The sequence below is a fragment of the Bombina bombina genome, chromosome 1 (genome assembly GCF_027579735.1).
Source record: "Bombina bombina isolate aBomBom1 chromosome 1, aBomBom1.pri, whole genome shotgun sequence".
Classification (NCBI taxonomy): Eukaryota; Metazoa; Chordata; class Amphibia; order Anura; family Bombinatoridae; genus Bombina; species Bombina bombina.
The window spans coordinates 1,256,937,378-1,256,962,308 of NC_069499.1; the positions used below are offsets into that span (position 1 = coordinate 1,256,937,378).

Here is a 24,931-nt window from a genome sequence, read left to right on the forward strand (position 1 = left end):
ATGGCTGCCCAGCAACCAAATATTTAACACATGATTTTACATTCTATAATAATTAAGTTTCATTATTATTTTAATAAAATTGCAAACCCTTGTTCGATCCAGACACAAATCGTCATCAGTCAGGGATTCCTTGAACACTACAAATTATGTGGTTTCTGCTGTAATTTTCATTAAGATTTTATATATAAAAATTTGCCATAAAATCTAGCAGTAAAATGTAATATGCATAACATAGATTGATATTTTTTAAGAGCTTGGAATGAACAAGTTATTTAACTGAACGTTCTACAAAAAAAAATTCTCCTGTTATGATGCACCTACAAAATTTATTAGCAACCTGAGATGTATGATTTCATATTTTGACATTTTGCCTGTTATTTCTATAACCTGCATTGATAGTAACTGATTGATTGATTGACAGACAAGACATTTAAAGTAATATTACCTAGATATAACTGTATGCCATACATAACTGGAATATGTAGTATGTAAATAGCTTTAAAGGGACAATTTAATTAACTTTTGCTATTTGTTAGATTTAAAGAAGGACGTTTAAAATCTATTTTTTTTTTCAAAATACTTATGTGCTGCCCTAAATAAATCAACATATTCTTGTTATATTAGCAACAGCAATAAAGAATTATTAGTTTCAATTCAAATTTGTCTTTTACTGAACATTTTTTTCATGCAGCTACCTTATCTACATGATAGAATATGTTTGAGTTTAGCCGCCTTTTAGCTGAATTATTTTAGATTTAAAAAATTTGATGTCACGTGTATTTCTGTGCTTTTAATGGGCTAGTGCGGTCTGGCCCGGGGGGTTGGGTGCCCTTTCTCTGGTCCTTAATGTTGGAGGCCCTGGCTCTGGAGGTTGAGGGGCCTGTTGGGGGCAGGGCAGGGAGGCTACCATGTTCAGTTGCATAAAATTGAATACATTTTTGGTCAGTGTGAGACAGTGTTCCTGTGGCCTTGATTGGTATCAGTCTGCCCCTGGTGTGCAGTGGGGTAAGAGTGTGCAGTGGGGGCATGACAGGTCGGGGCCCACCATCAGGGCTATCACGGCCCGGTACTGGGCCACGGCCCGGCTGTTGAGAAACCAGGGGCTAGATTACAAGTCGTGCACTAACTGTTGCATGCAAGTGAAAATGGGTTTATGGCAGTTCTTTTCTCACGTTGGAAGTACAGGTTGAAAGTAAATGCATCGCTTGAGCTCATTTGAATTTAACACACGTTGGGATAGTAAAAACTTCAAAAAAATTGCATCAAAAGTTATAAGGTCTCAAAGATATGAGGTCTCAGGAGTTTGGCAAAAAAGGACTTAACAAAGATACATAGATATACATGTCTAAATATGTATACATATATATATATATATATATATATATATATATATATATATATATATATGTGTGTGTGCACATATGTATTTATAAATGCATATCTGTATATATGTATTTACAGACATATATAGACATATATGTGCATTGGAGCCCTTTGCAGTCAAGTAGCTGAAATCATTTAAAATCATAAATATTCAATATTCATATTTAATAATTGTATTTAACTACGTATTTACTGTAAATATTTCACATTCCAATATTCTTAAGGGAATATGTTTTAAGTATTTTTAAGTAGATATTCCTATATATATCTGTAAATATATATATATATATATATATATATATATATACACTGATCAGCTACAACATTAAAACCACTGACAGGTGAAGTGAATAACATTGATTATATTGTCACAATGGCACCTCTCAAGGGGTGGGATATATTAGGCAGCAATGGAACAGTTAGTTATCATGTTGGAAGCAGGAAAATGGGCAAGTGACTTTAACAAGTGCCAAATAGTGATGACTAGACTACTGGGTCAGAGCATCTCCAAAACGACAAGTCTTGTGGGGTGTTCCTGGTATGCAATGGTTAGTACCTACCAAAAGTGGTGCAAGGAAGGACAACTGGTGAACCGATTTCAGGGTCATGGGCGCCCAAGGCTCATTGATGCACGTGAGGAGCAAAGGCTAGCCCGCCTGATCTGATCACGTAGAAGAGCTGCTGTAGCTGAAATTGCTGAAAAAAAATTAAAGTTGGCCATGATAAAAAAGTGAACAGAACACACAGTGCCCATGATGACCCCACCTTCAATAGGTACGTGAGCATCAAAACTGGACCATGGAGCAATGGAAGAAGGTTGCCTGATCTGATGAATCACGTTTTCGTTTAGATCAGATGGACGGCCGGGTGCCTTGTTTACCTGGGGAAGTGATAGAAGCAGGATGCACAATGGGAAGGCAGGCTGGAGGAGGCAGTGGCCAATGTTCTGCTGGGAAACCTTGGGCCCTGGCATTCATGTGGATGTTACTTTGACATGTACCACATATCTAGAGATTGTTGCAGACCACGTACACCTATTCGGGGCAATGGTGTTCCTTGATGGCAGTGGCCTCTTTCAGCAGGATAATGCACCCTGCCATGCTGCAAAAATTAATTAGGAATTGTTTGAGGTTTATGACAAAGAGTTCAAAGTCTTGCCTAGCCTCCAAATTCCCCAGATCTTAATCCGATTGAGCATCTGTGGGATGTGCTGGAACAAGAAATCCGATCCACCTTGCAACTTGCCGGACTTAAAGGATCTGCTGCTAATGTATTGGTGCCAAAAAACCCTCAGATGTGTATAGAAATATTTATTTATGAATAAATAGAGCATATGCTTATATTTGAAGAAAATTGGAATGTGAAATATTAATATTTCATGTTGGGTTAGTGCACTTGAGAAAACACACGAGTAAGTGTGTTTTTCCCACTCCACTGAAATCTATGGTGGAATATGTTAATGTGGTTGCGATATTCTAAGTTTGGCTTTTTACACCCGTTGGGTTAGCACTTTTGTGAAAACTTTTTACTTTCAACTTGTAATACACACGCAACCGGACAAGCACAAAAATCTTACTTCTAGAAGAGTTAACGCAAGAGTGGGATCGATAAACAGCATTCCACCCATAATCTGGCCCAATATCTTGAAGTTGACTATCTTACAAGGTCTGAAGAGGTCTTCAGTGTATCTGGTAGTAGTTTAAAACATTAGCCGTAAAGCACATTTATTTGATTATAATAAATAGAGTTCAATATGATCCTCCTGGAAGAAAAATGTACGTAATCTTTAATTACTGGACAGTCAATGTGTTAAAGAGACACAAAAGTGAAAATTATGTAGAAAGCATGCAATTTTAAAAGAAAAAAGCTTTCCAATATACTACTGTTATTAAATGTACTTTGTTCTCTTATGAGCATACCTAGGTAAGTAGCGTGCACATTTATTAAGCACAATAGGTAATTGGAAAGAGTGTACAGAACTATGTCTAAAACTGCTGCTGTATATTGCTCATGACAAGTGCCCTTCAATGAAGGTCATGAAGAGAAGTTAGTATGATAATTGAAATAAACTGGAAAGCTTTTTTTTTTTAAATTGCATGAACTTTCAGAATCATTAAAGTGTAATTTCGACCTTGATTTCTCTTTAATTTAATTGAAGAAGTCAATACCTATCACAACTTTATTATATATTATTATTTATTTGTATAGCTGAAAAATACAGTGGTATTGTGGAGACTGATGAGACCAATGAAGTAGAAGTTCCTCGTGTTCCAGAAGAAACTCATGTTTGGGTGGAAGAGAAAATTAACAAACCAAAAGTGGTGCCAAAAGTGGTGCCAAAAACGACACAAACCTCCACAAACAATTTAATGAGTAAGATATTTTATTTATACTGGTTTGGGTAAATGTTCACAACTTTACATCTTATGTTCGTCAAGCATGTGTAGAATTGACTCAAGTAGATGTTACATAAATAAAGTTTTTCTCAACATAACAAATTTAAATTGTCAGGATAATGTAAAAAAAATTAATGATTTGGACATATATTTTACATTTTCAAGATACAATGAAGATAAAGTATTAGTTCTTTGTTGGTGGTTGTTCCTATCAGAAACCCTTCTTCTTGTAAATAGCATCTTGTGAGACAGGAAGGGAATGAGAGGGGATTTCAGTTCTGTTTTATGTGTATTACTGGTAATAGATGAAGGTTCACAATTATTCCCATCTGAGCCTTCCTTTTTGTATCAATGATAACAAGAGCACAAAACCACTCAGTGAGTACATACTTAGATTTCCTCAGTTCATGTCAACCATCCAGTTAATAACAAGTGTGAAAAATATTAGTAAAAATGTTGGAGAAAGCTATGGTGTCCAAATAGTAACTTTTACATATATAGAAAAACATTTATTGACCTCTCAAAATTAGTAATTTTACTGTCACTATATTTTATTTCTGGTAAAAAAAATAAAAAAATAATCACACATTGTAACAAAGTATTTGAAGCATTAACCACCTCCGTATTCATGCTTCTGCTATAAATGATTCTCCTAATATCTCTTTTATTTCCCTAGCTCAAGTTGTCAAGTGTGAGACAAAGATGAGAGACAAATGCAAAGGATCAACCTGCAACAGGTACAAAGGGACTACAGGATATTTATTTAATATTTTTATATGCATTATAGTATATACCTTTATTTAAATAGTTACATTCACTAGTACAGTTAATTATTGAAATAATCTCCTTCCCCTTTCACAAAATGGTATAGTGTAAACTGGGCAAGTTAAGGAGAAAACGCATGGGGACATTAGCTTAGAACATTGTTTCTCAACCGCGGTCCTCAATTAGCCCCAACAGGCCGAGTTTTTATGCACAGGTGAAACAGTCAGCTGATGTATGAGAGCAGGTTAGTAACCATGGTTACTGATAAGCTGATTACTTCACCTGTGCACTAGTTCAGCTATTTTAAAAAACCTGGCCTGTTGGGGGTACTTGAGGACCGCGGTTGAGAAACATTGCCTTAAATGATACCTGTACATTTATCCCTGGCTATTGTTACCAATAGAGAAATCAACTGTTCCAGTCATACTTAATTAGAAAGTTTATAAAGATATAACTATACTCCTCAAGTAGCCATAACTGTCCATTTTTTAGGATCCTCCTATCATTTTACTATCATTTTGTGAGACTTATTTGAACTCCAGAAGTGAGTGTATTAAAACTTGTCAATTGGATTACTTAAACACTGTAATCGCTTCCTCTCTTTCCTGACTCAACAAAATATGAAGTATGTGCTCACAATAGCTGTCTAGTGCATGGCGCAGAAGGTCACTACGCAAACCCTCAATAGTCCCAGCGAATCATGTCTGCCCGGCATTTAATAAATCTACTAATAAGCGTTTATCGTATTCCAATCAGTGGGAAAAACCTCCTTCTAGAATGTTAGAGTGACAGTAAAGTCATAATTAGTCATTCATGATTTTAACAACTTTCATTTACTTCTATTATTTAATTTGCTTCCTTCTCTTGTTATGTATTGCTGAAATGTTTATCTAGAAAAGCTCAGGAACAGCAAATAATCTAGGTTCTAGCTGCTGATTGGTGGCTGCATATATGTACGATTGTCATTGGCTTACCCATGTGTTCAGTTAGAAGTCAGTAATGCATTGCTGCTCCTTCAACAAATGATACCAAGAGAATGAAACACATTTGATAATAGAAGTAAACTTGAAAGTTGTTTATAATTGTATGTTCTACCTAAATCATGAAAGAACACTGTTGGGTTTCATTAACCTTTCAGGTCTGCTACTGCCTCTTATTTGCACAGATTTTCTATAGAGAATGGTGCAGTATTTATATTTTCCCTATAGATGGTGGTTTCATCAGGAAAAAAACAGTTATTTCATATGAGAAAATAATGGTAAAGTAGCTATTTGTAAACAATGTAATATACTCCAGCAGGAGAAAAAATTACAGTGCAATGTCCCTTTAATTCCAGGGTCAAGCAGGCAGTCATAACATTCCTTAATGGCTACTCTAGAAGGGAGATTGGCCAAATAATTCTAGGATTCTTCTGCACTTTAATTTGCTGGATTAGATCCAACTCTTCCCTGCTTATCTTTACAGCCTCTGTTTACCATTGAGACCAAAATATAGTTACCACATTAACAGCCTTTCTTGGTTTTCAGCAACTTTAAAATGTGTTTTCACTACAGAAAAAAGATTTTTTTTTTCTCACAGTGGCAATCAAAAGGAAGTCTTTCTTGCAGTAAAACGCTAGTGTTTATTCTTCCCAGAATCCACTTTTTTTTCCCTTCTTTGCTTTTATACTAAACACAGAAAAAGATTAATAGATGGTGTTCTCAGTATATATCTGAGATTACCATGGAGACATAACACAGCATAACTCAACCGGTATAAGAAGAAGGTTTAGTCCTTGAAGCCTCAATACTGAGTCAGAAATCAATTTCAAGATGCTAACTTAGCAGAACACATTTATTATCTTTCCAAACATTATTCACTAGTGCTGACACAGAAACACAAACTAGAAGACTTAGTGCTAGCATGGTTCAAATAGGTTAGTGGTAATGGTTCAAGTATGGCATATGATTTAAATATGATACATGTAGTATCATTACTATGACTTCTAAATATTGCTCTTTTTCCATATGCTGTCATCAATAAGCCAAGCAATATAGTAAGTCCTATTCCTATAATTCTGGAGACTATAGAGGCAAATAGTAAATGTCAGCATGTTGTATGGTTCTCTAATGCTACAACATATTATACAGGACTTTGTACAGAAAATAGTAAATACAAAAGGATATCACTAGTGGTTCTTGGGGGATGCTAGGCACTTTATTCATTTCTAAGCACCAAACCTGAAAGGTACTCTATGCAGAGGAAAGTGGTAAAGAAGGACAAATAGATGTTTAAAGGGGCAGAAAATTCAACATTTAAAGTGTAATTATAATAGAGAAGTTTTGAATTTTGTTTAACTGCCCCAATATAATGTTTACCTAAGCACTTTCTGGCTGAAAAACAAATAATAATTCCCATCAGCCCTGACAACTTCTGCATATCAGTAAAGGAATTAAATAGGCACATTTATTTAGGGCTAGATTGCAAGTAAGGTACAGATGCACCTGTAAAGGGGCACATTTGCCAGTTAAAGGGACACTAAACCCAAACATTTTCTTTAATGATTCAGATAGAGAATACAATTTTAAACAACTTTCTAATTTACTTCTATTGTCTAATTTGTTTAATTCTCTTGGTATAATTTGTTGAAGAAGCAGCAATGCACTACTGGTTTCTAACTGAACACATGGGTGAGCCAATAACAATCCTTATATATCAGCAGCCAGCCACCAATCAGCAGCTAAAACCTAGGTTCTCTGTTGCTCCTGAGCTTACCTAGCTAAACCTTTCAGCAAAGGATAACAAGAGAAGGAAGCAGATTAAATAATAGAAGTAAAATTGAAAGTTGTTTAAAATGGTATGCTCTGTCTAAATCATGAAAGAAAAAATTTGCGTTTCATGTCCCTTTAAATAATCAGCCATTGCAAGTGGTTAATGCTAGTGCGAGCTTGCGGTCTCACTTTACCCTAACCCTCACTTTACCTCTGGTTAAAGTGCCCAATTGCCCCCAAAATAAAGTGGACAGTACTTCATAATACTTATATATATAATTTTTTAAATTATTTTATACTTTTTAAGATGTTTGTATGAATTATGAATTGAGTTAAATGTGAATTAAAGTGCTTTCAACTGCTTTTGATATATTTCTAGCTGGGAATATGTATTTTTGTATTTAATTGTATATATGTTCATATTTGGGGCCTAAATTAAACTTTTAATTAAATCACACTTATGTGTAGCAATGGTCTATATGTATATGTATACAGTTATACACTAATATTCCTATTTTATTATTTATTTATTTTCTTATATTCTGATCCAGGGTGTATGTGTATACATATATAAAATATATTTGGCACAGCAAGATGATTTTTACAAAAATGTATTTATAATAATTTACCTTTTGTTGTAAGAGATACATGGTCTGAGAGGAATTCATTTTAGATATGTGATTGAATATCATTTTGAAACTTTATGAATACACAATGTGTTTACTATTTATAATCTGGCACACAAATATGCAATATAGAGTTCCAGGTTATAGAGATACACATATTTTTTAGCCCTAACTATTAAGCAAATCACTATGGAGATCAAGTGTGGTTGACAATTGGCTTATTACACACATAAATATACAGATTTCCTTATTCCCCCCAAAAAGAAATATTAATTTTAATCAATTATTTTATTATAAGTCACCAAATGAATATCGTATTTTTATACAATGTAACCAATAGTTTGAGCAAATAGACTACCTTGGTTCCATTTGTTTAAGAGACTGCACATGTACTGGTTATTTTCCTTAACAAACTAACGGCTAGATTACGAGTTGTGCGTTCGGCTTAAAAAGCAGCGTTGGCCGGTCCCAATGCTGCTTTTTAACGCCCGCTGGTATTAAGAGTCTTGAAATGACAGGCTCACCGCTCACTTTTTTGGCCAGACTCGGAAATACTGCAAATCCACTTACGTCAATTGCATATCCTATATTTTCAATTAGACTTGCATAGCACCGGTTTTACGAGTTTGACCAAAAGTCAGGTAGACCTTCTCCTGTCAAGACTGATACTGCATTTTAAAGTCAGTAATTAAGAGTTTTACACTACAACGCCGTAGCATAAAACTCTTAACTAAAGTGCTAAAAAGTACACTAACACCCATAAACTACCTATTAACCCCTAAACCAAGGCCCCCCCTCATCGCAAACACTAAAATAAATATTTTAACCCCTAATCTGCCGAACCCGACGCCACTATAATAAATATATTAACCCCTAAACTGCCACAATCCCGCATCACAAACACTAGTTAAATATTATTAACCCCTAATCTGCCGTCCCTAACATCGCAGACACCTACCTAATTTTAGTAACCCCTAATCTGCCGGCCACAACGTTGCCGCCACTATATTAAATGTATTAACCCCTAAACCTAAGTCTAACCCTAACACCCCCTAACTTAAATATAATTACAATAAATCTAAATAAAATTACTACAATTACCTAAATAATTCCTATTTAAAGCTAAATACTTACCTATAAAATAAACCCTAAGCTAGCTACAATATAACTAATAGTTACATTGTAGCTAGCTGAGGATTTATTTTTATTTTACAGGCAACTTTGTATTTATTTTAACTAGGTAGAATAGTTATTAAATAGTTATTAACTATTTAATAACTACCTAGTTAAAATAAAGACAAATATACCTGTAAAATAAAACCTAACCTAAGTTACAATTACACCTAACACTACACTATAATTAAATAAATTAACTATATTAAATATAATTAATTACAATTAAATAAAATTAAAAAAAAGTACGGAAACCCCCCCCACTAAATTACAGAAAATAATAAAATAATTACAAGATTTTTACACTAATTACACCTACTATAATCCCCCTAACAAAATAAAAAAGCCCCCAAACTAAAAAAGGGCCTTTTTGCGGGGCATTGCCCCAAAGTAATCAGCTCTTTTACCTGTAAAAAAAAAAGTACAAATACCCCCCCAACGGTAAAACCCACCACCCACACAACCAACCCTACTCTAAAACCCACCCAATCAGCCCTTAAAAAAACCTAACACTAACCCCTTGAAGATCACCCTACTGTGAGCCGTCTTCACCCAACTGGCAGAAGTGGTCCTCCAGATGGGCAGAAGTCTTCATCCAAGCCATGCAGAAGAGGTCCTCCAGACGGGCAGAAGTCTTCATCCAGGCGGCATCTTCTATCTTCATCCATTCGGCGCGGAGCGGGTCCATCTTCAAGACATCCGATGCAGAGCATCCTCTTCATCCGGAGTCTTCTTACTTAATGACGGTACCTTTAAGTGACGTCATCCAAGAATTCTATCAGCCAATCGGAATTGAAGGGACGCCATCTTGGATGACGTCACTTAGAGTAGGGTTGTTTGTGTGTGTGGTGGTTTTTAATGTTGGGGGGTATTTGTACTTTTTTTTTTACAGGTAAAAGAGCTGATTACTTTGGGGCAATGCCCCATAAAAAGGCCCTTTTAAGGGCTATTTGTAATTTAGTGTAAGGTAGGGCTTTTTTCATTTTGGGGGGCTTTTTTATTTTGTTAGGGGGATTAGAGTAGGTGTAATTAGTTTAAAAATCTTTTAATTTCTTTTTTACTTTCTGTAATTTAGTGGGTTTTTTTTCTGTACTTTAGATAATTTTATTTAATTGTAATTAATTGTATTTAATTTAATTTATTTAATTATTGTGTAGTGTTAGGTGTTAGTGTAACTTAGGTTAGGTTTTATTTTACAGGTAAATTTGTCTTTATTTTAACTAGGTAGTTATTAAATAGTTAATAACTATTTAATAACTATTGTACCTAGTTAAAATAAATACAAAGTTGCCTGTAAAATAAAAATAAACCCTAAGATATCTACAATGTAACTATTAGTTATATTGTAGCTATCTTAGGGTTTATTTTATAGGTAAGTAATTAGTTTTAAATAGGAATTATTTAGGTAATTGTAGTAATTTTATTTAGATTTAATGTAATTATATTTAAGTTAGGGAGTGTTAGGGTTAGACTTAGGTTTAGGGGTTAATACATTTAATATAGTGGGGTCGACGTTGTGGGCCGCAGATTAGAGGTTAATAAATGTAGGTAGGTTGCAGCGACATTGGGGGCAGCAGATTAGGGGTTAATAAATATAATGTAGGGTTCGGCAATGTTGGGGGCAGCAGGTTAGGGGTTCATAAGTATAATGTAGGTGGCTGCGGTGTCCGGAGCGGCAGATTAGGGGTTAATAATATAATGTAGGTTGCGGCGATGTTGGGGCAGCAGATTAGGGGTTAATAAGTGTAATATTAGGGGTGTTTAGACTCGGGGTTCATGTTAGGGTGTTAGGTGTAGACATAAAATGTGTTTCCCCATAGGAATCAATGGGGCTGCGTTAGGAGCTTTATGCTGCTTTTTTGCAGGTGTAAGTTTTTTTTTCCAGCCGGCTCTCCCCCATTGATTCCTATGGGGAAATCGTGCACAAGCACGTTTTAGCAGCTCACCGCTAACGTAAGCAGTGCTGGTATTGAGGTGAGATGTGGAGCTAAATTTTGCTCTTCACTCACTTTTTTGTGGTTAACGTCGGGTTTCTAAAAACCCATAATACCAGCGCTGTCTGTAAGCGAGCGGTGAGCATAAACTGCTCGTTAGCACTGCACCCCTCCTAACGCAAAACTCGTAATATAGGTGTAAAGTTTATTTGATTGGGACAATGGTATCATGTGCACTCTGTACTTCGTTGCATAAATAGACGGTTTCTACATAGTGTGGGCAGCCCCTGATGAAGTAGGAAGACGTCCTACGAAACGTGTTAGGCCACACCCACCGTCTTTACGCAACACCACGAGCATCAGCTGTTTTGGAGCCGGCATTTCATCTAGCAGCTGGTGTAGTATTCACTGGCGTTTTTATGCACATTGCAAACTTTCGGCTAGATTTGGAGTTTTGTCGGTAACGACCCAAAAAACTAACGCCGGCTTTTTTCTGGCCGCACCATAAAAATACCATAAAGGCTGCGTTAGGCTCCAAAAAAGGAGCGTAGAGCATTTTTAACGCAGCTTCAACTCTCAATACCAGAGTTGCTTACGCAAGCGGCCAGCCTCAAAAACGTGCTCGTGCACGATTCCCCCATAGGAAACAATGGGGCTGTTTGAGCTGAAAAAAAACCTGAAAACACCTGCAAAAAAGCCGCGTTCAGCTCCTAACGCAGCCCCATTGTTTCCTATGGGGAAACACTTCCTAAGTCTGCACCTAACACTCTAACATGTACCCCGAGTCTAAACACCCCTAACCTTACACTTATTAACCCCTAATCTGCCGCCCCCGCTATCGCTGACACCTGCATTTTATTTTTAACCCCTAATCTGCCGCTCCGTAAACCGCCGCTACTTACATTATCCCTATGTACCCCTAATCTGCTGCCCCTAACACCGCAGACCCCTATATTATATTTATTAACCCCTAATCTGCCCCCCTCAACGTCGCCTCCACTTATTAACCCCTAATCTGCCGAGCGGACCGCACCACTATTATAATAAAGTTATTAACCCCTAATCCGCCTCACTAACCCTATAATAAATAGTATTAACCCCTAATCTGCCCTCCCTAACATCGCCGACACCTAACTTAAATTATTAACCCCTAATCTGCCGACCGGAGCTCACCGCTATTCTAATAAATGGATTAACCCCTAAAGCTAAGTCTAACCCTAACACTAACACCCCCCTAAATTAAATATAATTTTAATCTAATGAAATTAATTAACTCTTATTAAATAAATTATTCCTATTTAAATACTTACCTGTAAAATAAACCCTAATATAGCTACAATATAAATTATAATTACATTGTAGCTATTTTAGGATTAATATTTATTTTACAGGCAACTTTGTAATTATTTTAACCAGGTACAATAGCTATTAAATAGTTAATAACTATTTAATAGTTACCTAGTTAAAATAATTACAAAATTACCTGTAAAATAAATCCTAACCTAAGTTACAATTAAACCTAACACTACACTATCAATAGTGTTCCGATCAGCCAATAGAATGCGAGCTCAATCTAATTGGCTGATTGGATCAGCCAATCGGATTGAACTTGATTCTGATTGGCTGATTCCATCAGCCAATCAGAATATTCCTACCTCTATTCCGATTGGCTGATAGAATCCTATCAGCCAATCGGAATTCGAGGGACGCCATCTTGGATGACGTCCCTTAAAGGAACCGTCATTCTTCAGTTGGACGTCGCCGGAAGAAGATGGGTCCGCGGTGGAGGTCTTCAGGATGGAGCCGGTCGTCATCGGATGAAGATAGAAGATGCCGCTTGGATCAAGATTGTTGCCGGTCCGGATCGCCTCTTCTTCCCGGATAGGATGAAGACTTTGGAGCCTCTTCTGGACCTCTTCAGCCACCGGATGATGGATCGCCAACCCCCGCTTGGGTTGGATGAAGATTTTGGAGCCAGGACGGATCGGTGATACCTGGTGAGGTGAAGACAAGGTAGGATGATCTTCAGGGGCTTAGTGTTAGGTTTATTTAAGGGGGGTTTGGGTTAGATTAGGGGTATGTGGGTGGTGGGTTGTAATGTTGGGGGGGGGTATTGTATGTTTTTTTTTTACAGGCAAAAGAGCTGAACTTCTTGGGGCATGCCCCGCAAAGGGCCCTGTTCAGGGCTGGTAAGGTAAAAGAGCTTTTAACTTTAGTAATTTAGAATAGGGTAGGGCATTTTTTATTTTGGGGGGCTTTGTTGTTTTATTAGGGGGCTTAGAGTAGGTGTAATTAGTTTAAAATTGTTGTAATATTTTTCTTATGTTTGTAAATATTTTTTTATTTTTTGTAACTTAGTTCTTTTTTATTTTTTGTACTTTAGCTAGTTTATTTAATTGTATTTATTTGTAGGAATTGTATTTAATCAATTTATTGATAGTGTAGTGTTAGGTTAATTGTAGGTAATTGTAGGTAGTTTATTTAATTAATTTATTGATAGTGTAGTGTTAGGTTTAATTGTAACTTAGGTTAGGATTTATTTTACAGGTAATTTTGTAATTATTTTAACTATTTTAGCTATTAAATAGTTCTTAACTATTTAATAGCTATTGTACCTGGTTAAAATAAATACAAAGTTACCTGTAAAATAAATATAAATCCTAAAATAGCTATAATATAATTATAATTTATATTGTAGCTATATTAGGATTTATTTTACAGGTAAGTATTTATCTTTAAATAGGAATAATTTATTTAATAAGAGTTAATTAATTTCGTTAGATGTAAATTATATTTAACTTAGGGGGGTGTTAGTGTTAGGGTTAGACTTAGCTTTAGGGGTTAATACATTTATTAGAGTAGCGGTGAGCTTCAGTCAGCAGATTAGGGGTTAATAATTGAAGTTAGGTGTCGGCGATGTTAGGGAGGGCAGATTAGGGGTTAATACTATTTATTATAGGGTTAGTGATGCGGATTAGGGGTTAATAACTTTATTATAGTAGCGCTCAGGTCCGCTCGGCAGATTAGGGGTTAATAAGTGTAGGCAGGTGGAGGCGACGTTGAGGGGGGCAGATTAGGGGTTAATAAATATAATATAGGGGTCGGCGGTGTTAGGGGCAGCAGATTAGGGGTACATAAGGATAACGTAGGTGGCGGTCGGCAGATTAGGGGTTAAAAAAAATTATTCGAGTGTCGGCGATGTGGGGGGACCTCGGTTTAGGGGTACATAGGTAGTTTATGGGTGTTAGTGTACTTTAGAGTACAGTAGTTAAGAGCTTTAGAAACCGGCGTTAGCCCAGAAAGCTCTTAACTACTGACTTTTTTCCTGCGGCTGGAGTTTTGTCGTTAGATGTCTAACGCTCACTTCAGAAACGACTCTAAATACCGGAGTTACAAAGATCCCATTGAAAAGATAGGATACGCAATTGACGTAAGGGGATCTGCGGTATGGAAAAGTCGCGGCTGAAAAGTGAGCGTTAGACCCTATTTTGAGTGACTCCAAATACCGGCGGTAGCCTAAAACCAGCGTTAGGAGCCTCTAACGCTGGTTTTCACGGCTAACGCCAAACTCCAAATCTAGGTCTTTGATTGTTACACATTTTGTACTGTGTCCATACTTAAAAAGATTGATACGGATACGCAGTGACACCAGTGACTCCATTCTCACATGGGACAATTGTTTCTGATTGAAGGAGTTTCGGTCTGAATGCTATTTTCAATTCTAACACAGACAACTACTGAATGGTCATCCGTTTTTACGTGCTTTTACATACCTCATATGTTTGAGGGTTTATAGTGTGAGTGTGCATTTGTGTTTTAATAAATTCAATTGTTTTAATGTACTTCACTTAGAGGGGTTTGCGCCTTTCTTTTTCTGTGCTTGTTTCTATTAAGTACTTCATATTAATATATTAATATGAGCATTTTTTTTTAATGCACAAAGCAGTTAAAAGGGGTTAAGGTAAGGGGATGTGGGTTGTTAGAAAAAAAACGGCACCTGAAGTGTCTTTACATGGAGGTCAATGAGGGATTGTGTTTTCACTATATATATATATATATATGTGTGTGTGTGTGTGTTAATATGTGTATATACAGATATAGACACATAAATATATATGTAAATATTCATATACATACATATTTATTTCTGCGAATTGCCCCCTGCTAGGTGGTTTACCTTGTCTGTTGGCATTAAAACAAGACTCCCATTGGAGCCTATGGGAGTGCTCGTGAGTGTTTGGCTTCCGGGCAATGCGAACATGAGGTCACGTTCAAATTGTGCTGCACTTGGTATACCAGCGCACATTTACGTATTACTGACTGGAGTGCAAATATCACACTCGCGTGAGCGCAATATTGTGCTCCACTCTTAAATCTAGCCCTTATTGTTTAGCCTAATATCTTTTAGCTTTTTCTGGTAAACTGCCTATGGTGACAGTCAGGCAAAAATAAATTGTTCTGTCTTATAAAACTGTTTTGTTTTTGACTATGTCCCTTTATTCTAATAGATGCTGCTTGAAAGTTTAATAGATCATTGTACTGTACAGTCAGTCAGTAATACATCATTAAATAAAAGTCTATTGCCCTTCATTTGAAAAGCGATCGTGGTCTATATCAGCACTTAATCTGTGGCTTTTCCACCTATCACCAAAAGAAGTTTACCAAAAAGCACCATTTACTTAGACTCAACAAAAGCTCATATGTTACATTTTAATAATATTAATCAGACTTATTAAATAATAATAAATTCTAAAAATCTAAATGCAACTTCTAAGAACAGTTTTTAAAGAGGCCAATGTGTTTGGGAATTCTATTTGTAAATTCTGAAAATGATCCAATAATACAATGCTAATGTTTTCCTGAGTCATATCAGATATAGTTCATATAAAGGTTTTACTGACTAATACTGACATTTTCTTTAAATTAAAAATATTATTGTCTTCTAGATACCTGTGTCCAGCTGGTTGTATGAATAAGAAGGCCAAAATCTTTGGAACTCTTTTTTATGACAGTGTAAGTTATTTGTTCAAGATACAGTTACTTTAGGGTATCAACCCTCCCAGTGTTATAACAAAAACAATTATAGTACCTATAGCACACTACCAGGTTTTTTGGTACCAAGTCAAGTATGGACAGAAAAAAAATGCAATAACCAATTTACAATCTTTAAGCAGTAGTTAAAGCATGCATTTTTAAGACACTTTCCATTCCATTTCTATTATTACTTTTTGCACAGTCTTTTTATATGCACACGTTCTGGGGAACAAGATCCTATTGAGCATGTGCTCAAACTCACAGGGTATACTTATACTAGTCTGTGATTGGCTGATGTCTGTCACATGATACAGGGGGCTGGAAAATGGGAATAAAAATACATTTGTCAGAAAAAGTCTACTGCTTATTTGAAATTCAGAGTAAGGGGCCAAATTATCAAGCTGTCGGCATTCAACGATATCTGTCGGACATGATACGCTACAGCGTATCATTCGGACAGACATTGATAAATCGGTCCCTAAGTGTTATTGCATTGTCTTTTTATTATTATTATTTATTTGATTCTACTGCATTGAGTAGTCCTTTAAATAGACAAAGAAAGCATATGTTGTACAATAGAAAGTTCATGAATAAAGAAGAATAAAATCTGACTTGTGCAGGGACTCTGCCACATAAAAGCTATGTGTGTTAGCACCTTGTTGTGAGACCTTATGCAGAGGTTATGTATTGCCGCTCCTTAGGACACAGCTGCAGAGCTTATAATGAGTGGCATTAAGAAAAACAGCATATATGATCTTGTAATTTATGCCTTCCTGATTTCTCTAGATGTCTAGTATTTGTCGAGCTGCTCTCCATTATGGTGTTATCGATAACAATGGAGGACTTGTGGATATAACTAGAAATGGAAGGTTACCATTCTTTGTAAAGTCTACCAGAAATGGCATTGAGTCACTAAGGTTAGTTACCAGCAAACATTAAGACAATCCCCATACAAGCCAACTTGTCCCTACTATGTTATCCTTCTAATGTCATCTCTGTTTATTTCCTTATAGTAAATACAAGCCATCAAACTCTTTCATGGTTTCAAAAGTTACAGGTAGGTTCTCAAAGACTCCTTATATTCAGCACAATTGGGTTGAAGTATTATGTTTTGTAAAAGTAAAAAACAAACAAAAAACATTGAGTTGCTTCTGGATTAAAGGAAATAATCTAAATCATTTGAATGGGTATTTGTTTTTTTAAATGAATATCAGGCCATAACTCCTAAATTAGGAACTCTTTAAATATGAGATACTGAGTTGAAATATGTTCATTTGTAGACCCATAAATCATAAACCTTGTTTAATTACAATTATTTGTCTGGTCAATCTGTGTTAATTGTTTTTAGACTAGAATATTTGTTTCCTGCCGCTGCCCAGGAGTTATATGCAGTGCTGGCATTCACATAATGCATCTTTTGTGTAAAGCATTTCCATATTCAGAAACAAATACTAAAGCTATACTTTTGTAACACAATTTGCCCCTTCTGTGTTAGTATTTAGTAGCTGTCTACTTTGTTTTAACTATTGGTTAATAACCTATTTGTAAGGTTTTTATTCCTGCCATGACACTATTTTGTGTTTTTTTGTTTTGTTTTCTATAACACATAATAAATCCCGTAGCTAAGCTCAATTCAAAGCCAACTAGCCATTCTTAATATATTTATTTTAGATTCATCCTATATAATAAAAGGCCAGGTATATTTGTCAGATGCAGTCATGCGCAGTAGAGACTGCGCAAGGACAAACATACCTGGCCTTTAGGATCAATTTCACATCAACATCAGATCTGCCTTTGCGGGGGGGGCGTGGTTATGGGTGGTTTGGTGGGCGTGGTAAGGGTGTGATCGATGGGAGTGCCACAGTGTGGGCGTGACCGGGTGTGGTGACCGGAGTGGGTGTGGTCAACCTGGAGTGGGCGTGGCCTGAGAGAGTTGTGAGAGAGCAAAAAAGAGGCAGGAGAGAGAAAGAGGGGTGAGAGAGGGGGAGAGAGAAAGAGAGCAAAAGAGAGGAGGAGAGAGAGCAAAAGAAAGAGGGAGAGAGAGAGCAAAAGAAAGAGGGAGAGAGAGTAAAATAGAGGGGGGGAGAGAGAGCAAAAGAGAGCGAGAGAGAACAAAAGAGAGGGGGAGAGAGAGAGCGCAAAAGAGAGGGGGAGAGAGAGAGCGCAAAAGAGAGGGGGAGAGAGAGAGCGCAAAAGAGAGGGGGAGAGGGAGAGAGAGCAAAAGAGGGGGAGAGAGCAAAGGAGGGAGAGAGAGAGAGCAAAAGGGAGGGGGGAGAGCAAAAGAGAGGGGAGAGAGCAAAAGAGAGGGGAGAGAGCGCAAAAGAGAGGGGAGAGAGCGCAAAAGAGAAGGGAGAGAGAGCAAAAGAGAAGGGAGAGAGAGCAAAAGAGAAGGGAGAGAGAGCAAAAGAGGGGGGGGGAGAGAGCAAAAGATGGGAGAGAGAGCGAGCAAAAGAGTGGGGGGAGAGCAAAAGAGAGGGGGAGAGAGCGCAAAAGTGGGGGAGAGAGAGCAAAAGTGGGGGAGAGAGAGCAAAAGTGGGGGAGAGAGAGCAAAAGAGGTGGGAGAGAAAGCAAAAGAGAGGGAGAGAGAGCAAAAGAGAGGGGGAGAGAGCAAAAGAGAGAGGGGAGAGAGAGCAAAAGAGAGGGGAAGAGAGAAAGAGAGCAAAAGAGAGGGGGAGAGAGAGCAAAAGAGAGCGAGAGAGCACAAAAGAGAGGGGAGAGAGAGCGCAAAAGAGAGGGGGAGAGAGAGCGCGCAAAAGAGAGGGGGAGAGAGAGAGAGCAAAAGAGAGGGGGAGAGAGAGAGAGCAAAAGATAGGAGGAGAGAGAGCAAAAGAGAGGGGGAAGAGAGAGAGCAAGGGGTGGGACTGCTGTATTAGCTTTTCTCTGTTAGAACATATTTGAATAACACATATTAAAAGATAGCAAAATGTAACATAAAGTACAGCAATAAACATAACAGGTGTTTAAGTTTAACATAGAAAGTACATTGTAAAATTGTTTTAAAATAATGGTTGATATGCTTTGTTTTTGTTTTTTTATAATAGTTCATTAACTTCCCTCTTTGCATATTACCAGATATCAAAGTATATATATTGTTTTCCCATAGTTCAAATCACTGATTGTTATACAACAGTGGCTGAAATCTGTCCATTCAAAAAACCAACTACTCATTGTCCTAGGTAAGTGCACTTTTTGTTTCCCTTTTAACAAACTTATTAATGCTAGCAGAATTGGTTGCAAGCTAATGTTAGCATTTCTTGTAAGCTAATGGTCAGCATTTGCTTGCAACAAAAAGTATAGTGAATGTAATATTCAAATATAGAGATATTAACATTTTCATATTGATTCTTATTGACTTCTATGTAAGTTTCTGCAAGTCAACAAACCCGGAAATTTCCATTAGTACTGGACTAAAAAGAGGCTCATTCTTATACAATAAATGGATTAATAACTTTTTTTCCCCATTCAACTGGCAAACTGCAGTAATACTTTTCTACATATGAGAATCAATATTCAAATGTGACAATAGAATATTCAGGTGTTGCATTCACTATTTGAATGCTAAATTTCAATGTTTCTGTATAAATATTTGAATGGTATAATAAATGTCAAAGTCAAGGGAGACATTCATTCTACTATTTGAAGGTAAAAAAAAACTGGTCTCTCATCCATAGTTATTATGCTATTGATATCTAGGGTGGCACAACATCTCAAAGACTATCACTTTGTGCCATCATGCTAGCACAATACAATTAATATTGCACTGATGTTTTGGCTAGCTAACAGAACATACACATGACAATGACAACTTATAAGGTTGGTATATTCAAAATGTTCGGCCTTCATTAAAGGGACAGTCTACTTGAATTTTTTATTGTTTAAACAGAAAGATAACACTTTTACTACTCATTCCCCAGCTTTGCACAATCAACATCGTTTTATTAAAATACTTTATAATCAATAAATATCTGCCTGTTTCTAGGCCCCTGCAGGCCATCTCTTATCTATCTTAGCTTGTGCATTTCATTACCTTTCCACAGCCAGACAATGCTAGTTTATGTGTGTCATATAGATAACATTGTGCTCACTCCCGTAAAGTTATGCAGGAACCATAACTAATTGGCTAAAATTCAAGTTTGTAAAAAGCACTGAGATAAGGGGCAGTCTGCAGAGGCTTAGATACAAGGTAATTTACTTAGGTAAAACGTGTATTAATATAATAGTGTTGGTTATGTAAAACTGGGGAATAGGTAACAAAGGGATTATCTATCTTTTTAAACATTTTTTTAATGTAGATTGCCCTTTTAATGGACATGTTCACATTTTAAGTTACATTGTGTGAGAGTTCACACTGCGGATGCAGTCTTCATTCTCACCTGTTTTCTGGCTGGGTCATTGTGTTGGCTTGTGAAGGCTGTGATCCAACTACTTGTTCATTGCACTAATTATGTTTTCTTAACTACATGATTGTCACTGAGAAACAACATTATTTCTTCTGTTATGTGTGATCAGTCCACGGGTCATCATTACTTCTGGGATATAACTCCTCCCCAACAGGAAATGCAAGAGGATTCACCCAGCAGAGCTGCACATAGCTCCTCCCCTCTACGTCACTCCCAGTCATTCTCTTGCACCCAACGACTAGATACGATGTGTGAGAGGACTATGGTGATTATACTTAGTTTTTATAACTTCAATCAAAAGTTTGTTATTTTACAATAGCACCGGAGCGTGTTATTACCTCTCTGGCAGAGTTTGAAGAAGAATCTACCAGAGTTTTTTACTATGATTTTAACCGGAGTAGTTAAGATCATATTGCTGTTTCTCGGCCATCTGAGGGAGGTAAAAGCTTCAGATCAGGGGACAGCGGGCAGATGAATCTGCATTGAGGTATGTAGCAGTTTTTATTTTCTGAATGGAATTGATGAGAAAATCCTGCCATACCGTTATAATGACATGTATGTATACTCTACACTTCAGTATTCTGGGGATGGTATTTCACTGGAATTACTCTGTTAAAAGTACATTAAACCTTTTAATAGGTATTTATTATGTTAAACGTTTTTGCTGGAATGTAGAATCGTTTGCATTTTCTGAGGTACTGAGTGAATAAATGTTTGGGCATTATTTTTCCACTTGGCAGTTTGCTTGTTTTAATTGTGACAGTTTCGTTTCTCTCTCACTGCTGTGTGTGAGGGGGAGGGGCCGTTTTTGGCGCTCTTTGCTACGCATCAAAAATTTCCAGTCAGTTACTCTTGTATTTCCTGCATGATCCGGTTCATCTCTAACAGAACTCAGGGGTCTTCAAACTTCTTTGGAGGGAGGTAGATTCTCTCAGCAGAGCTGTGAGACTTATATATTGACTGTGATTAAAAACGTTGCTCTGTAATTTTTATGTTTCAAATTTAATTATTGTTACTTTACTAATGGGAACAAACCTTTGCTAAAAGTTGTGTTGTTTTCAAGGATTGATGCTATAACTGTTTTCAGTTCATTATTTCAACTGTCATTTAATCGTTTAGTGCTTCTTTGAGGCACAGTACGTTTTTGTTAAATAAGATTGTAACCAAGTTGCAAGTTTATTGCTAGTGTGTTAAACATGTCTGATTCAGAGGAAGATACCTGTGTCATTTGTTCCAATGCCAAGGTGGAGCCCAATAGAAATTTATGTACTAACTGTATTGATGCTACTTTAAATAAAAGCCAATCTGTACAAATTGAACAAATTTCACCAAACAGCGAGGGGAGAGTTATGCCGACTAACTCGCCTCACGTGTCAGTACCTGCATCTCCCGCCCGGGAGGTGCGTGATATTGTGGCGCCTAGTACATCTGGGCGGCCATTACAGATAACATTACAAGATATGGCTACTGTTATGACTGAAGTTTTGGCTAAATTACCAGAACTAAGAGGCAAGCGTGATCACTCTGGGGTGAGAACAGAGTGCGCTGATAATACTAGGGCCATGTCTGATACTGCGTCACAGCTTGCAGAGCATGAGGACGGAGAGCTTCATTCTGTGGGTGACGGTTCTGATCCAAACAGATTGGATTCAGATATTTCAAATTTTAAATTTAGATTGGAGAACCTCCGTGTATTACTAGGGGAGGTTTTAGCGGCTCTTAATGATTGTAACACTGTTGCAATACCAGAGAAATTGTGTAGGTTGGATAAATACTTTGCGGTACCGGCGAGTACTGACGTTTTTCCTATACCTAAGAGACTAACTGAAATTGTTACTAAGGAGTGGGATAGACCCGGTGTGCCGTTCTCACCCCCTCCAATATTTAGAAAGATGTTTCCAATAGACGCCACCACACGGGACTTATGGCAAACGGTCCCTAAGGTGGAGGGAGCAGTTTCTACTTTAGCTAAGCGTACCACTATCCCGGTGGAGGATAGCTGTGCTTTTTCAGATCCAATGGATAAAAAATTAGAGGGTTACCTTAAGAAAATGTTTGTTCAACAAGGTTTTATATTGCAACCCCTTGCATGCATCGCGCCGATTACGGCTGCGGCAGCATTTTGGATTGAGTCTCTGGAAGAGAACCTTAGTTCAGCTACGCTGGACGACATTACGGACAGGCTTAGAGTCCTTAAACTAGCTAATTCATTCATTTCGGAGGCCGTAGTACATTTAACCAAACTTACGGCTAAGAACTCAGGATTCGCCATTCAGGCACGTAGGGCGCTGTGGCTAAAATCCTGGTCAGCTGATGTAACTTCTAAGTCCAAATTACTTAATATACCTTTCAAGGGGCAAACTTTATTTGGGCCCGGTTTGAAAGAAATTATCGCTGACATTACAGGAGGTAAGGGCCACGCCCTGCCTCAAGACAAAGCCAAAGCTAAGGCTAGACAGTCTAATTTTCGTCCCTTTCGGAATTTCAAAGCAGGAGCAGCACCAACTTCCACTGCACCAAAACAGGAAGGAGCTGTTGCTCGTTACAGACAAGGCTGGAAACCTAACCAGTCCTGGAACAAGGGCAAGCGGGCCAGGAAACCTGCTGCTGCCCCAAAGACAGCATGAATCGAGGGCCCCCGATCCGGGACCGGATCTAGTGGGGGGCAGACTCTCTCTCTTCGCCCAGGCTTGGGCAAGAGATGTTCAGGATCCCTGGGCGCTAGAGATCATATCTCAGGGATACCTTCTAGACTTCAAATTCTCTCCCCCAAGAGGGAGATTTCATCTGTCAAGGTTGTCAACAAACCAGATAAAGAAAGAAGCGTTTCTACGCTGTGTACAAGATCTGTTATTAATGGGAGTGATCCATCCGGTTCCGCGGTCGGAACAAGGACAAGGGTTTTACTCAAACCTGTTTGTGGTTCCCAAAAAAGAGGGAACTTTCAGGCCAATCTTGGATTTAAAGATCCTAAACAAATTCCTAAGAGTTCCATCGTTCAAAATGGAAACTATTCGGACAATCTTACCCATGATCCAAAAGGGTCAGTACATGACCACAGTGGATTTAAAGGATGCTTACCTTCACATACCGATTCACAAAGATCATTACCGGTATCTAAGGTTTGCCTTCTTAGACAGGCATTACCAGTTTGTAGCTCTTCCATTCGGATTGGCTACGGCTCCAAGAATCTTCACAAAGGTTCTGGGTGCCCTTCTGGCGGTACTAAGACCGCGAGGAATTTCGGTAGCTCCGTACCTAGACGACATTCTGATACAAGCTTCAAGCTTTCAAACTGCCAAGTCTCATACAGAGTTAGTTCTGGCATTTCTAAGGTCGCATGGATGGAAAGTGAACGAAAAGAAGAGTTCTCTCTTTCCTCTCACAAGAGTTCCATTCTTGGGGACTCTTATAGATTCTGTAGAAATGAAGATTTATCTGACAGAAGACAGATTAACAAAGCTTCTAAATGCATGCCGTGTCCTTCATTCCATTCAACTCCCGTCAGTAGCTCAATGCATGGAGGTGATCGGCTTAATGGTAGCAGCAATGGACATAGTACCCTTTGCACGTCTACATCTCAGACCGCTGCAATTGTGCATGCTGAGTCAGTGGAATGGGGATTACTCAGACTTGTCCCCTACTCTGAATCTGGATCAAGAGACCAGAAACTCTCTTCTATGGTGGCTTTCTCGGCCACATCTGTCCAGGGGGATGCCATTCAGCAGGCCGGACTGGACAATTGTAACAACAGACGCCAGCCTACTAGGTTGGGGCGCTGTCTGGAATTCTCTGAAGGCTCAGGGACAATGGAATCAGGAGGAAAGTCTCCTGCCAATAAACATTCTGGAATTGAGAGCAGTTCTCAATGCCCTTCTGGCTTGGCCCCAGTTAAAAACTCGGGGGTTCATCAGGTTTCAGTCGGACAACATCACGACTGTAGCTTACATCAACCATCAAGGAGGGACAAGAAGCTCCCTAGCAATGATGGAAGTATCAAAGATAATTCACTGGGCAGAGTCTCACTCTTGCCACCTGTCAGCAATCCACATCCCGGGAGTAGAGAACTGGGAGGCGGATTTCTTGAGTCGCCAGACTTTTCATCCGGGGGAGTGGGAACTTCATCCGGAGGTCTTTGCCCAAATACTTCGAAGTTGGGGCAAACCAGAGATAGATCTCATGGCGTCTCGCCAGAACGCCAAACTTCCTCGCTACGGGTCCAGATCCAGGGATCCGGGAGCGGTTCTGATAGATGCTTTGACAGCACCTTGGAACTTCGGGATGGCTTATGTGTTTCCACCCTTCCCGCTGCTTCCTCGATTGATTGCCAAAATCAAACAGGAGAGAGCATCAGTGATTCTAATAGCGCCTGCATGGCCACGCAGGACTTGGTATGCAGATCTAGTGGACATGTCATCCTGTCCGCCTTGGTCTCTACCTCTAAGACAGGACCTTCTGATACAGGGTCCA

The 24,931-nt window shown here is 38.0% G+C and overlaps 1 protein-coding gene across 1 annotated transcript in view; it reads left to right on the forward strand.

Moving 5' to 3' along the window:
* Positions 1 to 24,931, forward strand: part of CRISPLD2 (cysteine rich secretory protein LCCL domain containing 2) — an 88,216-nt gene that overhangs the window by 43,118 nt on the left and 20,167 nt on the right. Inside the window, exons 7-12 of the mRNA XM_053700878.1 lie at positions 3,592 to 3,756; positions 4,456 to 4,516; positions 15,974 to 16,040; positions 16,848 to 16,978; positions 17,075 to 17,118; positions 19,165 to 19,237. Coding sequence (XP_053556853.1) covers positions 3,592 to 3,756; positions 4,456 to 4,516; positions 15,974 to 16,040; positions 16,848 to 16,978; positions 17,075 to 17,118; positions 19,165 to 19,237 — 541 coding nt within the window. The remainder of the gene's footprint in view (positions 1 to 3,591; positions 3,757 to 4,455; positions 4,517 to 15,973; positions 16,041 to 16,847; positions 16,979 to 17,074; positions 17,119 to 19,164; positions 19,238 to 24,931) is intronic.